General features: G+C 43.7%; 1 protein-coding gene across 2 annotated transcripts in view; it reads left to right on the top strand.

Annotated features, from left to right (window-relative positions):
* Positions 1–12,796: 12,796 nt before the first annotated feature.
* Positions 12,797–19,856, top strand: part of LOC142652761 (N-acetyllactosaminide beta-1,6-N-acetylglucosaminyl-transferase-like) — a 33,628-nt gene continuing 26,568 nt past the window's right edge. For both annotated transcript variants that reach the window (XM_075828433.1, XM_075828434.1), the window contains exon 1: positions 12,797–13,876. In XM_075828433.1, the coding sequence (XP_075684548.1) occupies positions 12,904–13,876 (973 nt within the window). In that variant the 5' untranslated portion in view covers positions 12,797–12,903. The remainder of the gene's footprint in view (positions 13,877–19,856) is intronic.

Genomic DNA, 19,856 nt, shown 5'->3' with positions numbered 1-19,856 from the left:
GTTCATGGAGAACTGGGCTGACTTCCCTGTTGGCTAAAGGCTCCATGGTAGGGACGGGCTGTATCTAAATGGGGAGGGTGCAGCTGTGCTGGGGGAAAGAATGGTTAGACGGCTGGAGGAGCTTCTAAACTAAGATCTGGGGGAAGGAGGGTGGGGATACACAATCAGGGTCAGATAGAGCACACAGGGAGTGGGATACAGAAGGGGTTAATGGGGATTTAATCGGGCCTGGGGATAGCAAGCCGGGTAGGGAGGTGACTAGGAATAAATACGGCCCTAAGAATATTAAAAGTGTCTGTAAGATTAAATGTATGCTGGCGAATGCAAGAAGTCTTGCAAGTAAAATGGATGGGTTGGAGATTCTAATGACTGACATGGATTATGATGTAGTGGGCATAACAGAAATCTGGCTGGATGAGAGCAATGACTGGGTAACAAATGTGGGGGGGCTACACCGTAATCAGAAGGGATAGAAAAGATAAAAAAGGTGTAGGGGTTTGTCTGTTTGTAAAATCCAGCCTAAGACCAGTCCTGAATGAAGACAATGGGGGAGACTGTGATTGTGTGGTGTCTTTATGGGTAAATATTCATGGAACGGTTAATAACGGTAAACTACTAATTGGAGTTTGTTATAAGCCACCAAACATAGCGGAACAGGTTGAGGATGAAATACAGCAACAAATACTAAACACAGCAACTAATAATGGCGCCCTTATTATGGGGGATTTTAACTATCCTGGCATTAATTGGGACATAGAGGCTGCTGGATGTGCTAAAAGCTTGACGTTTTTATACACAATTTAAGAGAATTATTTCCCTCAGTTGGTTAATAAACCAACCAGAGGGGATAATGTGCTGGATCTGGTCTTATCTAATAAACCAGACACAATATCAGATGTGGAGGTCCGGGAGCATTTGGGCAATAGTGACCATAATATGGCGAGTTTTAACATAATTTTCAATGACGCAATACGAAGGGGAGCAACAAAAACCTGGAATTTTAGGAAAGAAAAATTCAATCGACTGAGGGAAGCACTTCGTCATGTTGACTGGGATCATGTAATGGCAAATAGGGATACTGACACTAAATGGGGAGCTTTTAAAAGATATATTACATGAATCATGTAGTAAGTTTTTACCCACTGGTAACAAAATGGCTAGGAATAAAAGGAGACCAATATGGATGAATAGGGAATTACTGAATATAGTAAGACAAAAACAAAAAGCATTCAAAACATTGAAGGCTGAGGGTTCAGAAAAAGCATTCCAGACTTACAAAGATCTCAATAGAAAATGTAAAAATGAAATCAAGTTAGCAAAGTTATCTACAGAAAAACAAATCGCTAAAGACATTAAAATAGATCCCAACATTTTTTAAATAAATATATTAATGCCAAAAAGAACAAATCTGATAATATTGGCCCTCTTAAAGATGAGCATGGGGATACAATTGTAGAGGAAAAAGGGAGGGCTGAGATATTAACCCCTTAATGACCAGGCCATTTTGTGCGTTTCTCCTGAAAACAGCTCCATCATTTCAGACGTAAATGCAGTTAGCGTGTGCACATACCCTAAAACTGACAGGCAATCTATTATGCCGTGCCTCTGGCATGGCCTAATAGGCAGGTACGGAAGGCAGACCTGGGGGTCTTTGTTAGGCCCCCGACTGACATGAAAACCTAACTACGCCCCGCGATTTCTTTGCTTGGGCGCCGATGTGGTGACAGAGGGAGCTCCCTTCCTCTGTCAAACACATTAGATGCCACTGTCACTATTGACAGCATCTTATGGGTTAAACTTCCTGAATCGGAGAGCGCTTCGATTACGGCAGGTGCGGCAGGAGCCAGGCTGTGTATAACACTGGGAGTACCCACCCGATCAGAGTGACGGATATATCCGTCGCTATGCGGGAACTAACACCTGCTGGTGACAGATATATCTGTCGCTCTTTGTTAAGGAGTTAAACACGTACTTTTACTCTGTGTTCACTGATGAGGTGCCAGTACCAGATATTCAGGGGGACAGTGATAAAGGTTCCCCACCCAATATTTCCTGCTTAACACAGGAGGACGTACAGCTGCGCCTGAGCAAATTAAATATTGATAAATCCCCTGGCCCAGACGGAATTCATCCACGGATATTAAGGGAATTGTGCTCAGTATTGAACAGACCATTGTATCTCATCTTCTTAGGCTCTCTTATAACAGGATCAGTACCACAGGATTGGAGGACAGCTGATGTTGTACCAATATTTAGGAAGGGTAAAAAGGTGGAACCGAGTAACTACCGTCCAGTAAGATTGACATCTGTGGCATACAAAATATTTGAGGGTATTCTAAGAGATGAACTACAAAAGTATATAGCAGAGAAAAGTCTAACATCTGATAACCAGCATGGATTCATGAAAAACAGGTCGTGCCTAACCAACATGCTCGGTTTCTATGAGGCGGTAAGTGCAAATCTGGATGTTGGTCATGCGGCTGATGTGATTTACTGGGATTTTGCAAAAGCATTAGATACTGTTCCATACAACAGTCTTCTTCTGAATCTACAGACACAGGGACTGGGGGAACATGTATGCAAGTGGGTAAAGAATTTGTTAACGGACAGAAAACAAAGAGTTGTTATAAATGGAACTTACTCAAAATGGGTTGAAGTCAGAAGCAGGGTACCACAAGGATCGGTGTTAGGTCCAATTTTTTTTTTTTTTTCCCAATAACTTTTTATTGAGGTTTTACAGAGAGGCAATAGTGTAATTACAATATGAGTAAAAGCAACATTGTACACAGTATACAAATAATTGTTAGGATTCACAATTAGAAGATGTGTGTACATAGCGTGATTTCTACAATAGACAAATAGAACAATAATGTAATACGAACATTATGGTGTATGGTCTTTTCACAGTCACTAAATGTCAATGGGGGGAGCAAAAGTACAAGGAGAAAAGTCTCAAAGTACAAGTCTGGTGGGTCTGTTAGAAAATAGGCTCAATATGGAGGAGAAGCAAAATATCAGTTGACATTATCAGACATAGGTGGGTCTTCACACCAAAGATGTTGAAAGGAATTAATTTTGCACAATGCAAACCAAGGTGCCCAGTTCTTTCGGTATTTGGCATGAGAATGATATTCAAGATGTGATAGCTCCTCCATTCTTGCAAGCTGGGCTCCCTTCCTAAGCCAGTGGCTTATAGGCGGCGCAGCCTCGGTCGTCCATAGCTCCTTGGGGCCCCCCTTAGGGAATGTCGACCACAGATTTAGGAACACTGCTTGTGGGGTAATAACAATAGAGGAGTGTGTGATGATATTAAGTGTATGTTGTATCAATAGGGAGAGATTTTCTCGCATTCCCACCATAAATGTATAGAAGATCCCGGGGCTTTATGACATCTCCAGCAGTCTGGGGAGATTTCATTACATATTTTATTCAAAACCCAAGGAGTCTTGTACCACCTAGAGGTCAGTTTGTATGAGGATTCTTGCAATTTAATACATCTAGAGGCAGAGCCGTAGCTAGGTTCTCCAGCACCCGGGGAAAAGATTCAGTTTGGCGCCCCCCCCCCCACCTCTTTCCCGACATCTCCTTCCCCCTCGCCGTGTTTGTTTTCTCTACCAATCAATGACGTGTCATTTCTTTTCCACATTTCTTTTTATGTAACTTGAGCATAAAAACATTTGTACATTTTACAAGCAATATAGTTCTATACACAACACCAGAACCAAGCTCAGTACATAAATACAGCCCCAGAACCAAGCTCAATACATATATACAGCACCAGCACAAATACAGCTCAATTTAGTGCAACCCCTGCTGTACAGGTTTGTACAGCGTAAAACTACAACTCCCAGCATGTCCTGAACAATGGTGAGGTTATGCTGGGAGATGCTGTTTCACAAAAAATAAATCATATCATAATCATACCACCCATCATCTCTCTGCAGATCATACAGTGACTACAGTGCTGATTAGAGGCAGAATGAACACTCACCGGTGACGTCTCAGATTCTAGTTATTTTTCTCCATCCGGTCCAGTCCTCTATGATGACTTCTCCCGGTCACAGCCCATTTCTGCAGTTTGCCGCTCAGATGTCTTCAGCTTCTCAATTTTCCAACATTTCTACATCTATAAATAAAGATAAAATTATCATTATACCACACACTACGCCCCTAAATATAATAGCGCCATACACTGCACCTCTAATTATAATAGCACCATACACTGTGTCCCACACACACTGTGCCCCCTGTAGATAGTGTCTGCCATAGAGCCCCCTGTAGATAGGGCCCCCATAGAGCCCCCTGCAGATAGTGCCCCCATATAGCCCACCCCTGTATACAGTGTCCCACAAATAGCTCCCCCTATAGTGCTCTACAGATAGCCCACCCCTGTATATAGCCCCCGTGTAGATATAGCCCAGCCCTGTATATAGTGCTCCACGTATAGGCCAACCCTGTATATAGCCCCCTGTAGATATAGCCCACCCCTGTATATAGTGCTCCACAGATAGCCCACCCCTGTATATAGCCCCCTGTAGATATAGCCCACCTCTGTATATAGTGCTCAACAGATAGCCCACCCCTATATATAGCCCCCCTGTAGATATAGCCCACCCCTGTATATAGTGCTCCACAGATAGCCCACCCCTGTATATTGCCCCTATAGATATAGCCCACCCATGTATATACTGCTCCACAGATAGCCCACCCCTGTATATAGCCCCCCTGTAGATATAGCCCACCCCTGTAAATAGTATCCCACAAATAGCTCCCCCTATAGTGCTCCACAGAAAGCCCATCCCTGTATATAGCCCCCTGTAGATATAGCCCACCCCTGTATATAGTGTTCCACATATAGTCCACCCCTGTATATAGTGCTCCACAGATAGCCCACCCCTGTATATAGCCCCCCTGTAGATATAGCCCACCCCTGTATATAGTGCTCCATAGATCGCTCCACCCCTGTATATAGCCACCCTGTAGATATAGCCCACCGCTGTATATAGTCCCCCTGTAGATATAGCCCACCCCTGTATATCGTATCCAACAAATAGCTCCCCCTATAGTGCGCCACAGAAAGCCCACCCCTGTATATAGCCCCCTGTAGATATAGCCCACCCCTGTATATTGTCCCCCTGTAGATATAGCCCACCCCTGTATATAGTACCCCACAAATAGCTCCCCCTATAGTGCTCCACAGATAGCCCATCCCTGTATATAGTCCCCCTGTAGATATAGCCCACCCCTGTATATAGTATGCCACAAATAGCTCCCCCTATAGTGCTCCACAGATAGCCCACCCCTGTATATAGCCCCCTGTAGATATAGCCCCCCTGTATATAGTGCTCCATAGATCGCCCACCCCTTTATATAGCCCTCCTGTAGATATAGCCCACCCCTGTATATGGTGCTCCATAGATATCCCACCCCAGTATATAGCCCACCTGTAGATAGACAACCCCCAGTAGATAAAGTCCCCCCATGTAGATAAAGCCCCCCCGTGTAGATAAAGCCCCCCGTATATAAAGTCCCCCCCCCCGTAGATAAAGTCCCCCCGTAGATAAAGTCCCCCTTGATGATAAAGCCCCCCCCCGGTGTAGATAAAGTCCCCCTTGTAGATAAAGCCCCCTGTGTAGATAAAGCCCCCCATAGATAAAGGCCCCCCTGTAGATAAAGCCACCCCCGTAGATACAGCCACACACTTTTTTATTACAATAAAAAAACAAAACTGTTCAAACTCACCTTATTCCCGCTCCCACGCCGGCTGGCAGCAATGGAGACCTGCTCTCTTCTGCGCAGGTCTCCTGGGGGTTGAACGAAGTGTCTATGAAAGGCGCCGATTGGCTGGGCAGGATGACTTTGTCTGTCATTCAGCACCTTTCAGCGACGGAAGCGTGACTCGTACAAAAGAGCCCCCTGTAGATAGTGCCCCCAAATAGCCCACCCCTGTGTATAGTATCCCACAAATAGCTCCCCCTATAGTGCTCCACAGATAGCCCACCCCTGTATATAGCCCCCCTGTAGATATAGCCCACCCCTGTATATAGTGCTCACAAGGATCGCCCACCCCTGTATATAGCCCCCCCTGTAGATATAGCCCACCCCTGTATATAGTGCTCACAAGGATCACCCACCCCTGTATATAGCCCCCTGTAGATATAGCCCACCACTGTATATGGTGCTCCATAGATAGCCCACCCCAGTATATAGCCCCCCTGTAGATAGACAACCCCCGTAGATAAAGCCCCCCGTAGATAAAGTCTCTCCGTAGATAGAGTCCCCCCATAGATAAAGTCCCCACCGTAGATAAAGTCCCTCCGTAGATAAATTCCCCCTTGTAGATAAAGCCCCCCGTGTAGATAAAGTCCCCCGTAGATAAAGTCCCCCTTGTAGATAAAGCCCCCCCTGTGTAGATAAAGCCCACCGTAGATAAAGTCCCCCCTGTAGATAAAGCCAATCCCGTAGATACAGCCACACACTTTTTTATTACAATAAAAAAAAAAAACTGTTCAAACTCACCTTAATCCCGCTCCCACGACGGCCGGCAGCATTGGAGACCTGCTCTCTTCTGTGCAGGTCTCCTGGGGGTTGAACAAAGCGTCTATGAAAGGCGCTGATTGGTTGGGCAGGATGACTTTGCCTGTCATTCAGCGCCTTTCAGCGACGGAAGCGCGACTCGTACAAAAGAGCTGAATGGATGGTCACGGAACGTACCCGGCCATTCATGCTTCTAATTGTACCTGTGTCCTACAGACACAAGTACAATTATAGTGCAGGAGGAGGTGGCGCTGGCGCCCCCCTCTAAGTTGCGCCCGAGGGACATGCCCCGCCTGCCCCCCCCCCCCCCCCCCGAGGTATGCCCCTGCTAGAGGTTCCAAGGGAGTTTCTAAAAATCTCCTTGGTGTCTTTGTCAGAAAAAGTAGTATTCAGTTCCAACTCCCAAGGTTTAAGAAAGGAGGGCCGTACCGATGAATTCATCTTAATGAGATTGTTATAGTATAATGTAATAAGCTTCTTAGGTGGTTGGCGAAGATGAAGGGTTTTTTCCAACCAAGATGGCGGGCGGTCATGTGGCCCCTGCCTAAGCGTTTCCAGGTAACATTGTCTGAGGTGAAGGTAAGGCTGGGTTCACACGACCATGTTACGTCCGTAATGGACGGAACGTACTTCGGCCGGAAGTTCCGGACCGAACACAGTGCAGGGAGCCGGGCTCCTAGCATCATAGTTATGTGCGATGCTAGGAGTCCCTGCCTCTCCAGGGACTCCTAGCATCGTACATAACTATGATGCTAGGAGCCCGGCTCCCTACACTGTGTTCGGTCCGGGATTAGGGGCCGAAATACGTTCCGTCCATTACGGACGTAACGTGCTCGTGTGAATCCAGCCTTAGTGTAAAGGATCTGCCAGGCACTGCGGGGTTAACTCCCAGAACTAATCAGTCAGCACCTGAGAATACATCCCTGAGACTGACTCCTGCTTCCACCATTCAGGCTGGCAGGCTTAGGAGTGGGAGAGCCTATCGTAACCTGGCCAGACTCAGCTAGCTCCCGCCCTCGGTCTATTTAAGCCTGCACTTCCTGTCCCTCGGTGCTTGTTATTGCTTTTGTTTCCTTCCTTGTGGTTCCTGGCCCAGCTACAGCTCCTGCTATTTTTGATCCTGCTCCATACCGACCCTGGCTTACCGACTACTCTTCTGCTTTTCGTTTTGTACCTCGCACACTCCTGGCTTGACTCGGCTCGTTCACCACTCTGGTTGCTCACAGTGTTGCCGTGGGCAACGGCCCCTTTTCCTTGCTTGTGTTCCTTGTATGTTTGTCGTGTTTGTCGTGCACTTACTGAGCGCAGGGACCGCCGCCCAGTTGTACCCCGTCGCCTAGGGCGGGTCGTTGCAAGTAGGCAGGGACAGAGTGGCGGGTAGATTAGGGCTCACTTGTCCGTCTCCCTACCCCCTGCCGTTACACTTAGAGTGAAAATTTAGTGACGAGAATCAAGGTTGAGTTCTCCTTCCAGGGAGGGCAGGAATGGCCCCGTTAGACAGTATGAAATCATATGTGCTGCAGGACGCTGCTCTAGGAAGGGCAGGACAGTCTCCAAGTCTCTCAGTTTGTGACTGCACAAGGTCTCGGACCGTCATCAGGGGAGACGGAGTCAGGTGCAGGGATTTCATCCCTTCATCCTTTGTCCATGTTTATTTGGAAACAGAGGTAAGAGAGTTACTAGAGAGTAAAGGGGCTGCATTGGGTTTATCAAGCTACAGAAGGGAGGTTAGGGGGATGCCTATGGTGGTCTCCTCCACGGGAACCCCATGTCTACCCGAAGTATGATCAAACCATTCAGTTATCCTGGCTAGTTGTACGGGGTGGTAGTAGGATTCGATGTCTGGAAGACCTATCCCCCCTGAGCGTTTAGGAAGGACAAGGGGGCTAAATGATATTCTGGGTTTAGTATTGTTCCAAATGTAATTGGAAAATAGTCGTCTAATGGAGCAAAAATAAATAAATCGGAAAAGGGAATCGGGAGAGTTTGGAATAGTTAAAGGAGTTTGGGGAGAATGACCATCTTTAGTAAGTTGGATCTACCAATCTAGGAGATATATGGGATTTGCCAAGACAAAATAGTGGTTTTAATATCGGAGAGCAAGGGTGTGTAATTACTGTGATTCCAGAGGTCAGGAGAGGGAGTTTAATTAATTCCTAGGTATTTTATACTATCTGAATGAAGTAGGAAAGGGGATATTAGTTTCAGAGACGTTAACAGAGCCGGAGCGCAGGAGACACAGAGGCCTTTGGATTTGCTAGAGTTAATTTTGAAGTTGGATAAATCACCAAATCGGGTAAATATCTCCTCGAGTCGGGGTAAAGTAGTAGAGGGGTTAAGTGATGAAAATAAGCAAATCATCAGCGAAATGCACTCGGTTGCCAATAGAGACTCCTGCAAGTAGTGGCTCCTGACTCAGACTCTGGATCAAGGTCTCGATTGTGAGGACAAAGAGGAAAGTAGAGAGTGGACAGCCCTGTCTTGTTCCATTCCTAATCTGGAAGGGGTGCGATAGGTAGCCATTTACCCTAACTTTGGTGTATGGGGAAGTGTATAGTGAAAGGATTTTGTGAATGAAAATTTGTGGAAAACCGAAACGGGAAAGTGCCCTGACCATATAGGTCCAGTCCACCCGGTCGAAGGCCTTTTCTGCATCAGTAGACAACAGAACCATAGGAACCTTTCTCGACCGGGTGTACTGGATCAAATGGAGAACACGCGTAGTATTGTGTTTACCCTCTCTAACTTTAACAAAACCGGTTTTCTCCTGGTCAATCAGAAACGGTAGCAATGATTGCACCTGTTAGCTATGATTTTGGCGCCAATATAACATCCACATTCAAAAGCGATATGGGACAATAACTACCACATTGCGATGGGTCGTTACCCTCTTTTGGTATTACCGAAATATGTGCTTCAAGCGCTGAGGGTGAGAAATGTTGAGAAGCGTTAAGAGAATTACAGTGAGGGAAAAATGTTAGGAAGATGTCTCCAAACTGTTTATAGTATGAGGCTGGAGGACCATCAAGTCCCGGGGACTTACTAGAGGGCATACGTGAAAACGTGTCACAGCGTTCTGTAATTGTGAAAGGGGACTCGAGCTGGGTTTTTTGTGTATCAGTCAAGATACGAAGAGAGAGGGAATCTAGGAAAGACTCAATCATTATGGTTCTGTCAGCAAGCTCCTTGGGAGTCTCCCCAGGATGTAGACCGTATAGTGATTGATAGAAGGAGCAAAACTTAGCTGCAATGTCATTTGTGTCCACGAGCACAGCTCCAGTAGGGTACCGGATTTTGGGGACATAGCTCTGTTGTAGTTTCTTTTTAGCTAAGTATGCCATGAGTTTGCTCAGCATGTCACCATGCATATAGTATTTGTGAGTAGCAGAGATATATGCCTTTGCTGTTCGCAAGTTCAAGCATTGTTTTAGCTTTTCTCTGCAAAGTATTAGTGAGGAAAGAACCCCTTGAGCTGCAGAAAGTTTGTGTTGGTTTTCAAGGTCGGATATTTGGGAAAGGAGGCCGTCAATTTCCCTGTTCCTCTCTCTCTTCATAAACGAACCCATAATAAGGACCCCTCTGATCACTAGTTTATGAGTCTCCCAAATAGTGCTGGTGGAGGCATCAAGCGTATCATCCTCCACGAAGTAAGATTTCAGTGTGGACTCAATTCGCTGCTTATTACGTGGGGAGTAGAGGAGAGTTTCATTAAGTTTCCAGTTATATTGCCTAGGCAAAAGAATGTGTATATTAAGGAACATGGATATTGGGGCATGGTCCGACAGGAGAATGTTGCCTATAGAGGGCGAATCTACTAAGGGGAGTTGGTGGTTTGTGATTAATAGGTAGTCTAGTCTTTGGTAAGAATGGTGGGGGTGGGAGTAGAAGGTGTAGTCCCTAGTATTGGGATAAAAGATTCTCCACACATCAATCAAATGTAAAGAGGTTAAGAGTCTGCAGACTTTCCCCGAACCAGAGTAGATGTGAAATAAGGAGTCAAGAAGAGGCTAAAGGGTAATATTGAAGTCTCCTCCCAGGAATGTCAGGCCCCCAGAGAACTGGGAAAACGTTTCCAGAGTGGCAGACAACCAAGGAATCTGACCTGAGTTCGGGACGTATATTTTCCCAATGGTGGTCAAAGTGTTCGCCATTTTACCTTTTATGAAAAGAAAGCAACCTGTGCTATCGGCGATCTGGGAGATTAATTCAAAGGGATGTCAGATCGGAAACCTATACTGACTCCGTTACGTTTGCCACTATCATTGCATAAGTGGAACAATGTAGTGTAAGGTGATTTAGGAAGATTTGGAACTTTATCTTTCAAAAAATGGGTTTCCTGCAGCAACAGCACAGACAAATCCATTCTCTTAAGGGAGTGGACGACCTGGGAGTGCTTAGTAGGTGAGTTGAGGCCCTTGACATTCAGTGTTGTGATCCGAACACGTGACATAAATGCACAAGTAAAGAAGATGAGAAACACAGAAAAAATAACAAAACAAATAGACTACTTTCCAACGTGTAGGTAAGGATACTTGCACTGCTCTACAGTGCGATAGTAGTCAGTTAAAAACTGACTGGCTAAGAGGCATGGTGAGAGTGAACGAGTGTATAAGGATATGCACCCATGAACTCATGCCATCCTGGCTCAGGGACGTTCATGTTTCAAGACAGAATATAGCAAAGCAGTGGATGAAAACATATTTTAAACAACCTGAAAAAATAAGGTTAAGACAATATATCCTTAGACAGACAGAGCATGGATGTGAAGAAAAGACATTCTTAAACAGGGCAGCCAGTCTATCATGGAGGGTTGTTTGCCAGTCTCTTCTTAGGTAGGCAGGATCTAGGTTTCAGCCAGATGTCCGGTTTAGGCAGAGAGGGTAGAGAAGCTACATCTGTGTATGGATGCCAAGATGGTAGGTGTGGTCAAGTTCTAGGGGAGGACAAGATTTCTCTAGGTCTTCCGGTGAGCGAACGATGAACAGCCGACCTTGGAAGTGGTTGTATGGTATTTTTACGTTTCGGAGTCGTTCCGTAACGACTCCCAGAGACCTTTGTTTGGTCAATGTGGTCGTGGAAATATCCTGAAAGAAAGTCAGTTTATGTCCTTCAAATATAAAATCCAGCATAGCGCTTGCCTTACTGAGCACAGCTTCTTTAACAGGAAAGGACAGCAGTTTGCATAAAATATACCTTGGGCGTTCACCTTCTTTTGATTGTGGGCTTAGGGCCCTGTGGGCTCTTTCAATCTGTAGGTCTGGGGGCGAATCAGGGCTGAGGACAAAGTCCAGGATTTTCTTAGTCATGGACATGGTCTCATGTGGAGGGAAGTTATCTGGCAGTCCCCTTATCCTTAGATTTAGTCGCCCTCTGTTGTCTTGGTCTTCCAGATAGGTGTGAAGAGAATTCAAGTGGGTTTGATATGCCAAGAGAGCAGAAGAGGTCGCGTCTCCGTGGGTGAGAAGAGCAGTTTTAGTTTCTTCAAGTAGCTCAACTCTAGCCCCAATGTGTTGGACTTCCTGTTTAATATCAGCAAGTTCCCGCATTACAGGTTGAAGGGCATTTTCAATAATCTTTTGTAAGCCTTTAGAAGAAATGGAGATCATTGAGGGTGGGTCAGATGCCGCCTCCTCCACGTAACTCTCAGTGTCTGAAGTGTCATGTTGATCGGTGGACACCAAGGTTTTTTTAGCGGAAGATGTAGACCTCTGGGCGAGTGTTTTTTCAGGTATTTATCCATGTCAGGCTGGGATTTCTTCTGTTTGGGGGTATTGGGAGGGTCTCCGTGTTTAGCCTGACCAATTTGCACCATATACCTTTGTATATACGTCAGAATGAGCCGGTAATGAAAAGTCTGCGTTGCAATCACATTCGTTAATAATGTTTAGACATGTAGGCATTAAGTGGTGTGTCCTAATGGAGGTATCAAAAAAAAACAAAAACCTGATCACTGTTCATGTTGCATAAAGCTCATAAAAAATGACCAAACCTCGCATTACGTAATTGAGATAACAAGTCCTTGTATGACTAAAATATCAGTATTTGGACAGCAGATTAGCAATTGCATTAAAATTATTTCAGCTAATCGCTGAGTGTACAGCAAACACCTTGTACAGTACTGGCTTTAGTATGTAATCTGACCTTATTGCAAAGGAAAAAGAGGAAAACATCTATCAGTCATTCATATTAGAGTAACCAATAGAAGAATCGCTGCATTCATATGCAAGTAGTCTGTCCTAGAAGGCTGGGCACTGTTAGAGCAGAGCTTTCAGAGGAAACAGACACACTGGGATACAAGCAGATTAACATCCTTCCCAGGCAGCGAGAAAGAAAATGATGACACCTGGAACACACAGCTAGAGAAATATGAGGTTTTTAAGCAACTACAATAAGTTCTTTATTTATATGACTCTGGGGAGAATGACTCTGTATTTTCATTTATTCATCTTTGTGGTTACGTTGGGATTTGTGCTATTGTTCCTTTGTAATTTCAGCCATTTCAATGGACAGAATAATTTACACCGACTTCAGTTTTCCCATGATGCATCTCTGTTACAGATCGCATGTGACAGACTAGCCAAACAGAAAAATACTTTTATTTGGGTAAACTCCTTAAAAACTTCTATCAAGAGAACGAAATGTATAGAATATATAATCCAGAACCATTACATCACAGCTCCTCTCTCGTCTGAAGAGGCTAATTTTGCCCTCGCCTACATAATTGTGGTGCACAAGGAATTTGATACATTCGAGAGATTGTTTAGGGCTATCTACATGCCCCAAAATATATACTGTATCCATGTGGATGAGAAGTCGAGCGCGGATTACTTGCAGGTAGTAGATGATTTTCTAAATTGCTTTCCTAATGCTTTTCTTGCCTCGAAAATGGAGCCTGTGGTTTATGCTGGAATATCGAGACTGCAGGCTGATCTGAACTGCATGAAAGATCTGCTGAAATCAGAGGTGCAGTGGAAGTATGTGATCAATATGTGTGGACAGGATTTCCCTTTGAAGACAAACAAGGAAATTGTGCAACATTTAAAAAAATTTAATGGGAAAAACATCACTCCTGGGGTCCTGCCTCCAGATCATGCCATCCCCCGCACCAAATATGTTCATCGTGAGGATATAGTACATTCCCATGTACTGAGGACCAATATTGTAAAGCCTCCCCCTCCTCACAATATAACCATATACTTTGGGTCTGCATATGTTGCCCTGACAAGGGAATTTACTCAATTTATTCTGGAAGATCAGAGAGCTGTGGATCTACTGAAATGGTCTAAAGACACTTACAGTCCAGATGAACATTACTGGGTGACTCTGAATAGAATACCAGGTATGAGCATTGCAACCACATAAAGCTAGACCAAAATACCTAAATATTTATTTAGCATCTTGCTAAAGATGGTAAAATCCTTTACTGATCTCTTCTTATTTTTTATGCATATGGTATGTTAAAATAATGTTCATGGAATTATATTAATTTTGTATTACACATTGTAGTTTATGTTGAGGTTGTGAGTTGTTTCTCTGTGGAGCATAGAAAGGTAGAGGACCGTGCCGGGCTTAGTTCCTTGCCCCCACGATCAAACTATCCCCCCAATAGATTACCCTTCCATCAGACAATAAAAAATAAATGAGTACACTCACTTCTCACACTCACTCACTTCATCGCTCCTCTTCGCTTCTCCCCTCCAGGTCACCTCAGACTCTCATTATAGGCGTATGCCGGCCGTAGTGAGAGCCTGAAGACCCAGAGGGGAGAAGCAAATAGAAGCGGTGAGTACACATTTTTTCACCTTGTCGATGTAAGGGACTGAATAGCGCACGGCCACGGTTGTTGTGGCGCTCAGGCAGCGGAAATATGCAACAGATTTACTAACATTTACTAAATAAATCTGTCACGTCATACTCAAGCGGAGAAGAAAACCCTTTTAAGCCACACTAGTGACCCAGTCCTACTCCAAATAAAAGTTAACTCTTAATAAATTAGGCACATCTCACTCCAACTTTCTTTAGATTAATACTGGCGTATGAGAGGCCAGTCTTAATAAATTCCTCCCATGGTGTGTTCTATTTGGCCAACCTTTCCAGGTAGATATTACACTAATCTGAACCAATAAGTAAATCTCTGGTGCACATCCTGCTGCCTTCTGGATCATATATAGATGAAACCTTTAACAGATTAGGAACAATAAAGCGGCATCTGACATTACTACAAATATAAGAAACAACAACTGTGGAAAAAGCTACCACAATTAATAAAAAGGTAGCATGTTAATGCAAATTAAATATTAAAGGGGTTTTCCCATAAAACCAAAATGGCCCAAATAAATTTCCATATTAAAATGAAAACAACTCTGTAATACTGTGAATTTAAAAATATTGCGCCTTTCCAGTTGTATAATAACCTGTATCCCATGTCCCCACAATCCAGGAAGTGTCCTGTTAATCACATTTTTGGCGCATGCTTGGGCGCATCCTTAGATTTCTATGGGCTCAATTGACTTTAAGGGAGCACCTAGAGCACAATATGAAGCATATGCAGTAGTAGCTTTTACTGTGTGCACAGACGTCGAGGGCAGGTGTACTGTGTGGATGAAATGACAGATGTAGCACTGCGCTGAGGAATTGTGAGGGGAAATGCACAGTCTGCCAACATTTTGAGTATAGAGGAACCATGGGGACACTGAAACTGTGAAAGAAAAGATTTTTTACTTTAACAGATTTATATTAAAATTTATTAGAAATGTGGTTCCAGTTATATCGAAGTGAATTTGTTTGGGTTTGTAGAAAAACCCATTTAAGCTATTTATCTGTTCACTTTCTACTTTTCCACTTTTATTCTTCTCCTGTTATGAACATAACGTACAAATACGTATATAGTGATTTTTAGTTTATATAGTGATTTTTAGTTTTATGCACCAATGATATAGGAGAGTTGTAGAGGGTTCAAAGGCGAGCAACTAGATTATTAAATGGGATTGGAAGTGTCGCTTACATTGAAAGGTCAGAAAAATTGGGATTGTTCAGGTTGGAAAAAAGACACCTTAGAGGGGATCTGGAGGATACTTAATATGTATAAGTATGTGTGTGGTCAATACAGAGAACTAGCACATGATCTGTTCCTTCCAAGGTCTCTACAAAGGACATGGGGACATTCATTGCGTGTGGAAGAAAGACGTTTCAGACATCAATAAAGAAAAGGGTTTTTTACAGTTAGAGTAGTTAAACTATGGTATGCCCTTCCCCAAGAGTTAGAGATGGCAGATGCTATGTCAGCATTTAAAAAAGCCTAGATAATTATTTACTGATGAATGGCATTGAGAGTTTAACTAATCTAGCAATAAAAGACGTGAAATTGATTGAGAAAGGTTAAACTTGATGAACCTGTGTCTTTTTTCAACCTGTGTAATTATGACGTTATCAAACTATACTTACCATTTAATAAGTTGGGATCAGCCCATGGGGTTTCTGAAATCTTTCAGGTTGATCTGTAAGAGGGTCAGTTTCTAGCGTAGCCCTTGGCCCTGACTCGTAGCCCGCTCGAGTAATAAAGTCAGACACAATCAATGGAAACACAACTTAACTCCTCTCCATGGCAACAAGCGCATGGTTACAACATGGCACTCATCTTAGCGGTTACAGGAAATTGTACACAGCATAGCGGTTACAGTAACAAATGGGCTCAGGCCTCTTAGTGGGCACAGGACTTGGCGGTTAGGATAACAATGGGCATTGTTTTTGGCTGTTACAGTGTCTTAGAGGGTACAGATATGGGTGGTTTCTTTAATAGCACAACTCAAGGCACTTGTGTCTACACAGTCTTTCTTTGGCTGAGTCTCTGGTCTATCACTTTCAGGCAGGTATCCACAGCCGTCACCTGCCTGGGCACAGTAGCTATCTTGCTCTGAGAGTGGTCTGTAATCACTAATAGAAGATACAAACCTGCTTGTCGTCAGGGCCCATTTCACCCAGAGCAGACTGCTCAGATAAAGGTAACTGGTGCGTACCGCCCATCAGGGTCCACAAGGTCTACCCTCGCAGAGACAAATGCTGGCAAAACCCTCTCCTTTACATAGCCCTTCCACTAGTTTAAGCAGCACTGCAAGTCCCGTGCAGTATCTCACCCTCGCACCGGACAGCTTGGTCTACTGTCTGGCTTTTCGTCTCACACCCATACTCACTCTCATCAAGGCGCTTCACGGCACCTCCTTAATATCTTACACATGCCCACTGTGTTGCCAAATCATCACAGTGCCAACATATCAACAATACAGCATAACGTGCAAACAGATATAAATACAGTGATAAAAAACAGTCCTAAGTGTACTTTGTCTGCAGAGGGGGCTTGTCACCGTCGAAGTCAACCTCTATAACTTTGCAATTCAAATCTCTATTTTGCAGGTGAGAATTTTTTGCTTAATAGGTGGCACCAAATGCTTGTAGTTCAGCAATATGTTGCTTCATAGTTGCCAAAGGACTTGTTCCAGCAGACTCCATATTTGAGCCAGACTATTTTTAAATTCTGTAGCAGATTTGGATTCCAGTCGCTGAAACGATCAGACAGGAGGGTGCTGATAGGAAGAGTAGTTAAATAATAGTCCAAGTTCGGTACCCAGACAAGCGGCAACAGGTTGTAGCATGGGGCAGGGGGCAGGAAACAATCAAAGTTTGGTACACAAATCTAAAGCAAAAATTTGTAGAGAGGCAGGAAGGAACTGGACTACAGGCAGGAAGCTCAATAGTCTGGCAAGGAGGAAGTGCAAGGTCCAAACTTAAAGGGGTTATCCAAGATTATGAAAATACAGAAAAGTACCTGTATGTGTTTAAATGCTCACCAGGTGATGCCACCATAGCTCAGAAGTAATTATTATTCATTATCATTATTTTACACAGCAGCTTTGTTTTGATGCAGGCAAGACTTGCTGGGGGGCGGGATTATCACGTAAAGGATTACGGTTCCCATGATTCCTCTCTCCTGTCACAGACATTGACTATATATGCCGCCGCCTACATGCCCCTCTAATTACAAGGTGTAAGATAGTGCTGTAATTACTAAAGAGGATCTGATACTAGTTTATTAATGCCCTACCTCCTAACTAATCTAATAGACGCTATGATGCTGATAACTACAGTGTAATTTTTTTCCCCAAAAACGTTTATTATTTGCAAAGTTATGAGCATTTTTCTAAATATGCTAATTTGACTATACTTGCCAAATGGGAGGTAACTCTTTCTTTTTACTCTGGACAGTGAAATGTTTTCTGTATGATGCTGTCCAATCACTGTCATACAGTTCTCCTCTTCCTAGCCCAGGAACACAGCGTGGTCATATATTACACAGCTTCCATTCCGACTGTGTTTTCAACTGGTGATATCGCTAGTTGTTTCACAGCTAGAATCTCATCTTTCATATGCCACCAGAATCACTGTTCTCAGTGGTCCACAGCTGGTGATATGGCTAAGTGATCGCCCTTCCCTCTAGCCTCAGTCTCTCACACTGTGTGAAGCAGCTTCATGCTGATAGGACAGCGTCAGAGGCTGTGAGGTAGCTCTACCTCAGGAGAATTGCTGGTGTTGACACCCACTTGTCTCAGTATAGCCTCATTTGCATATTTGGAAAAATATACTTGACTTTTAAAATAACCTTTTTGGGACACAATTTTCACTAGCATTATCAGTGTGACAGCACCTATTCTATTACCAAGATTGGGCATTACTAAACTAGTGACAGATTCTCTTGTCTTCACACACAACACAAATCTATGAAACAGGATCCCTCCAGAGACAGGGATAGATTGGGGAGCGGAAGAGATAAAAGTTTTCCGATGTGTGGTTTCCTTCTTTAGAGAGGGAAGGGGAGATAACCACATGACCAGACAAAGGAACCGCCCACAAGCAGGAGATAACCACCAGGAACCTAGAGGGAGTGTGTCATTATCTACAGAGTGCACTGCGGCATTACCTAAGGGGGTGTGTAGAATTATCTACATAGCACTGGTGCATTATCTACAGAGGGCACTGTGGCATTATCTACGGGTGTATGGCAGTATCTACAAAGGGCACGGGGGCATTATCTACAGAGGGCAATGTGCCACTATCTACAGAGGGCAATGTGGCATTAACTACATGGGGCACTGTGGCATTATCTGGAGGGGTGTCATTATCTACAGAGGGCAGTGTGGCATTATCTACAGAGGGCACTGTGGCATTATCTAGGATGGGTGTGGCATTATCTATTGGAGGGTGTGGCATTATCTACAGATGGCACTGTGGCAGTATCTACAGAGGGCACTGTGGCAATATCTACAGAGGGCACTGTGGCAAGAGAGCATGGTGGCACTATCTAAGAAGGGGCTGCCCAATCTTGACATTCTTGTGTCTGCCAAACGCTGCCAACTTAGCAGCCAGACTGCATTTAGCGACACTTAAACTGGAAAACTGGATTGTTTTAATAAGCACGTGGAGTAAACTCGCAAATTTTATGAAAGTTTTAAACCAAACGGTATTATTATAGTAATGTAGTATTGTTATAGTAATGTAATATTATTATAGTAATGTAGCATTATTATAGTAATGTGATATTGTTGTTATAGTAATGTAGTATTGTTATAGTAATGTAGTAGTATTATTATAGTAATGTAGTATTATTATAGTAATGTAGTATTGTTATAGTAATGTAGTATTATTAAAGTAGTTCAAATAACTAATTGATTAACAAATAATTTTGTATTGTATTCAATTTGAAAGTAATGCAGCACGTCAACTTCAAATTTTTTCAATGTGTGGCCCATTTATCCCGCCGAGTTTGAGACCCCTGGTCTAAAGGGTTGACATTTTACAATACAAACATGATCAGTAAAAATGTGTACATATTAATAATAAAAATGTTTAAATAAACAACATTGGTGGGATATACTGCATACCAGCAGATCGTTAGAGCAAAGTTAAAAAATGAGGAGGTTTAATGAATAAATATCATGGAAGTGTTTAGTACAGTATGTAAGGTTGGGGTGGGGGAAGAGCAAACTATGTAAAACAATAACTTATTAATTACATAAATAGGTTTCCCAGTGGCCGGGGAAGCAGCCAGAATAATGGTTACTTTGTAGAGAAACACATATATCTAGATGGGCAGCGAGTTGTTTTATTATACAGCATCACTAAGCAACGGAGCAGGGGACCAATGAGAGCGCACTGTAGTTGAAAAGACTACAGGACACTAAGTAATGTGGAGAGTACGAAGGCTGGGACGGGATAAAAATCACTCGTTGGCTGTAGTACACACATACTGGGCGATATGCTGAATCTAA

Source organism: Rhinoderma darwinii, chromosome 5 (genome assembly GCF_050947455.1).
Source record: "Rhinoderma darwinii isolate aRhiDar2 chromosome 5, aRhiDar2.hap1, whole genome shotgun sequence".
Lineage (NCBI taxonomy): Eukaryota > Metazoa > Chordata > Amphibia > Anura > Rhinodermatidae > Rhinoderma > Rhinoderma darwinii.
Note: the sequence above shows the minus strand (reverse complement) of the source record. Positions and strands in the feature narration are given on the sequence as shown.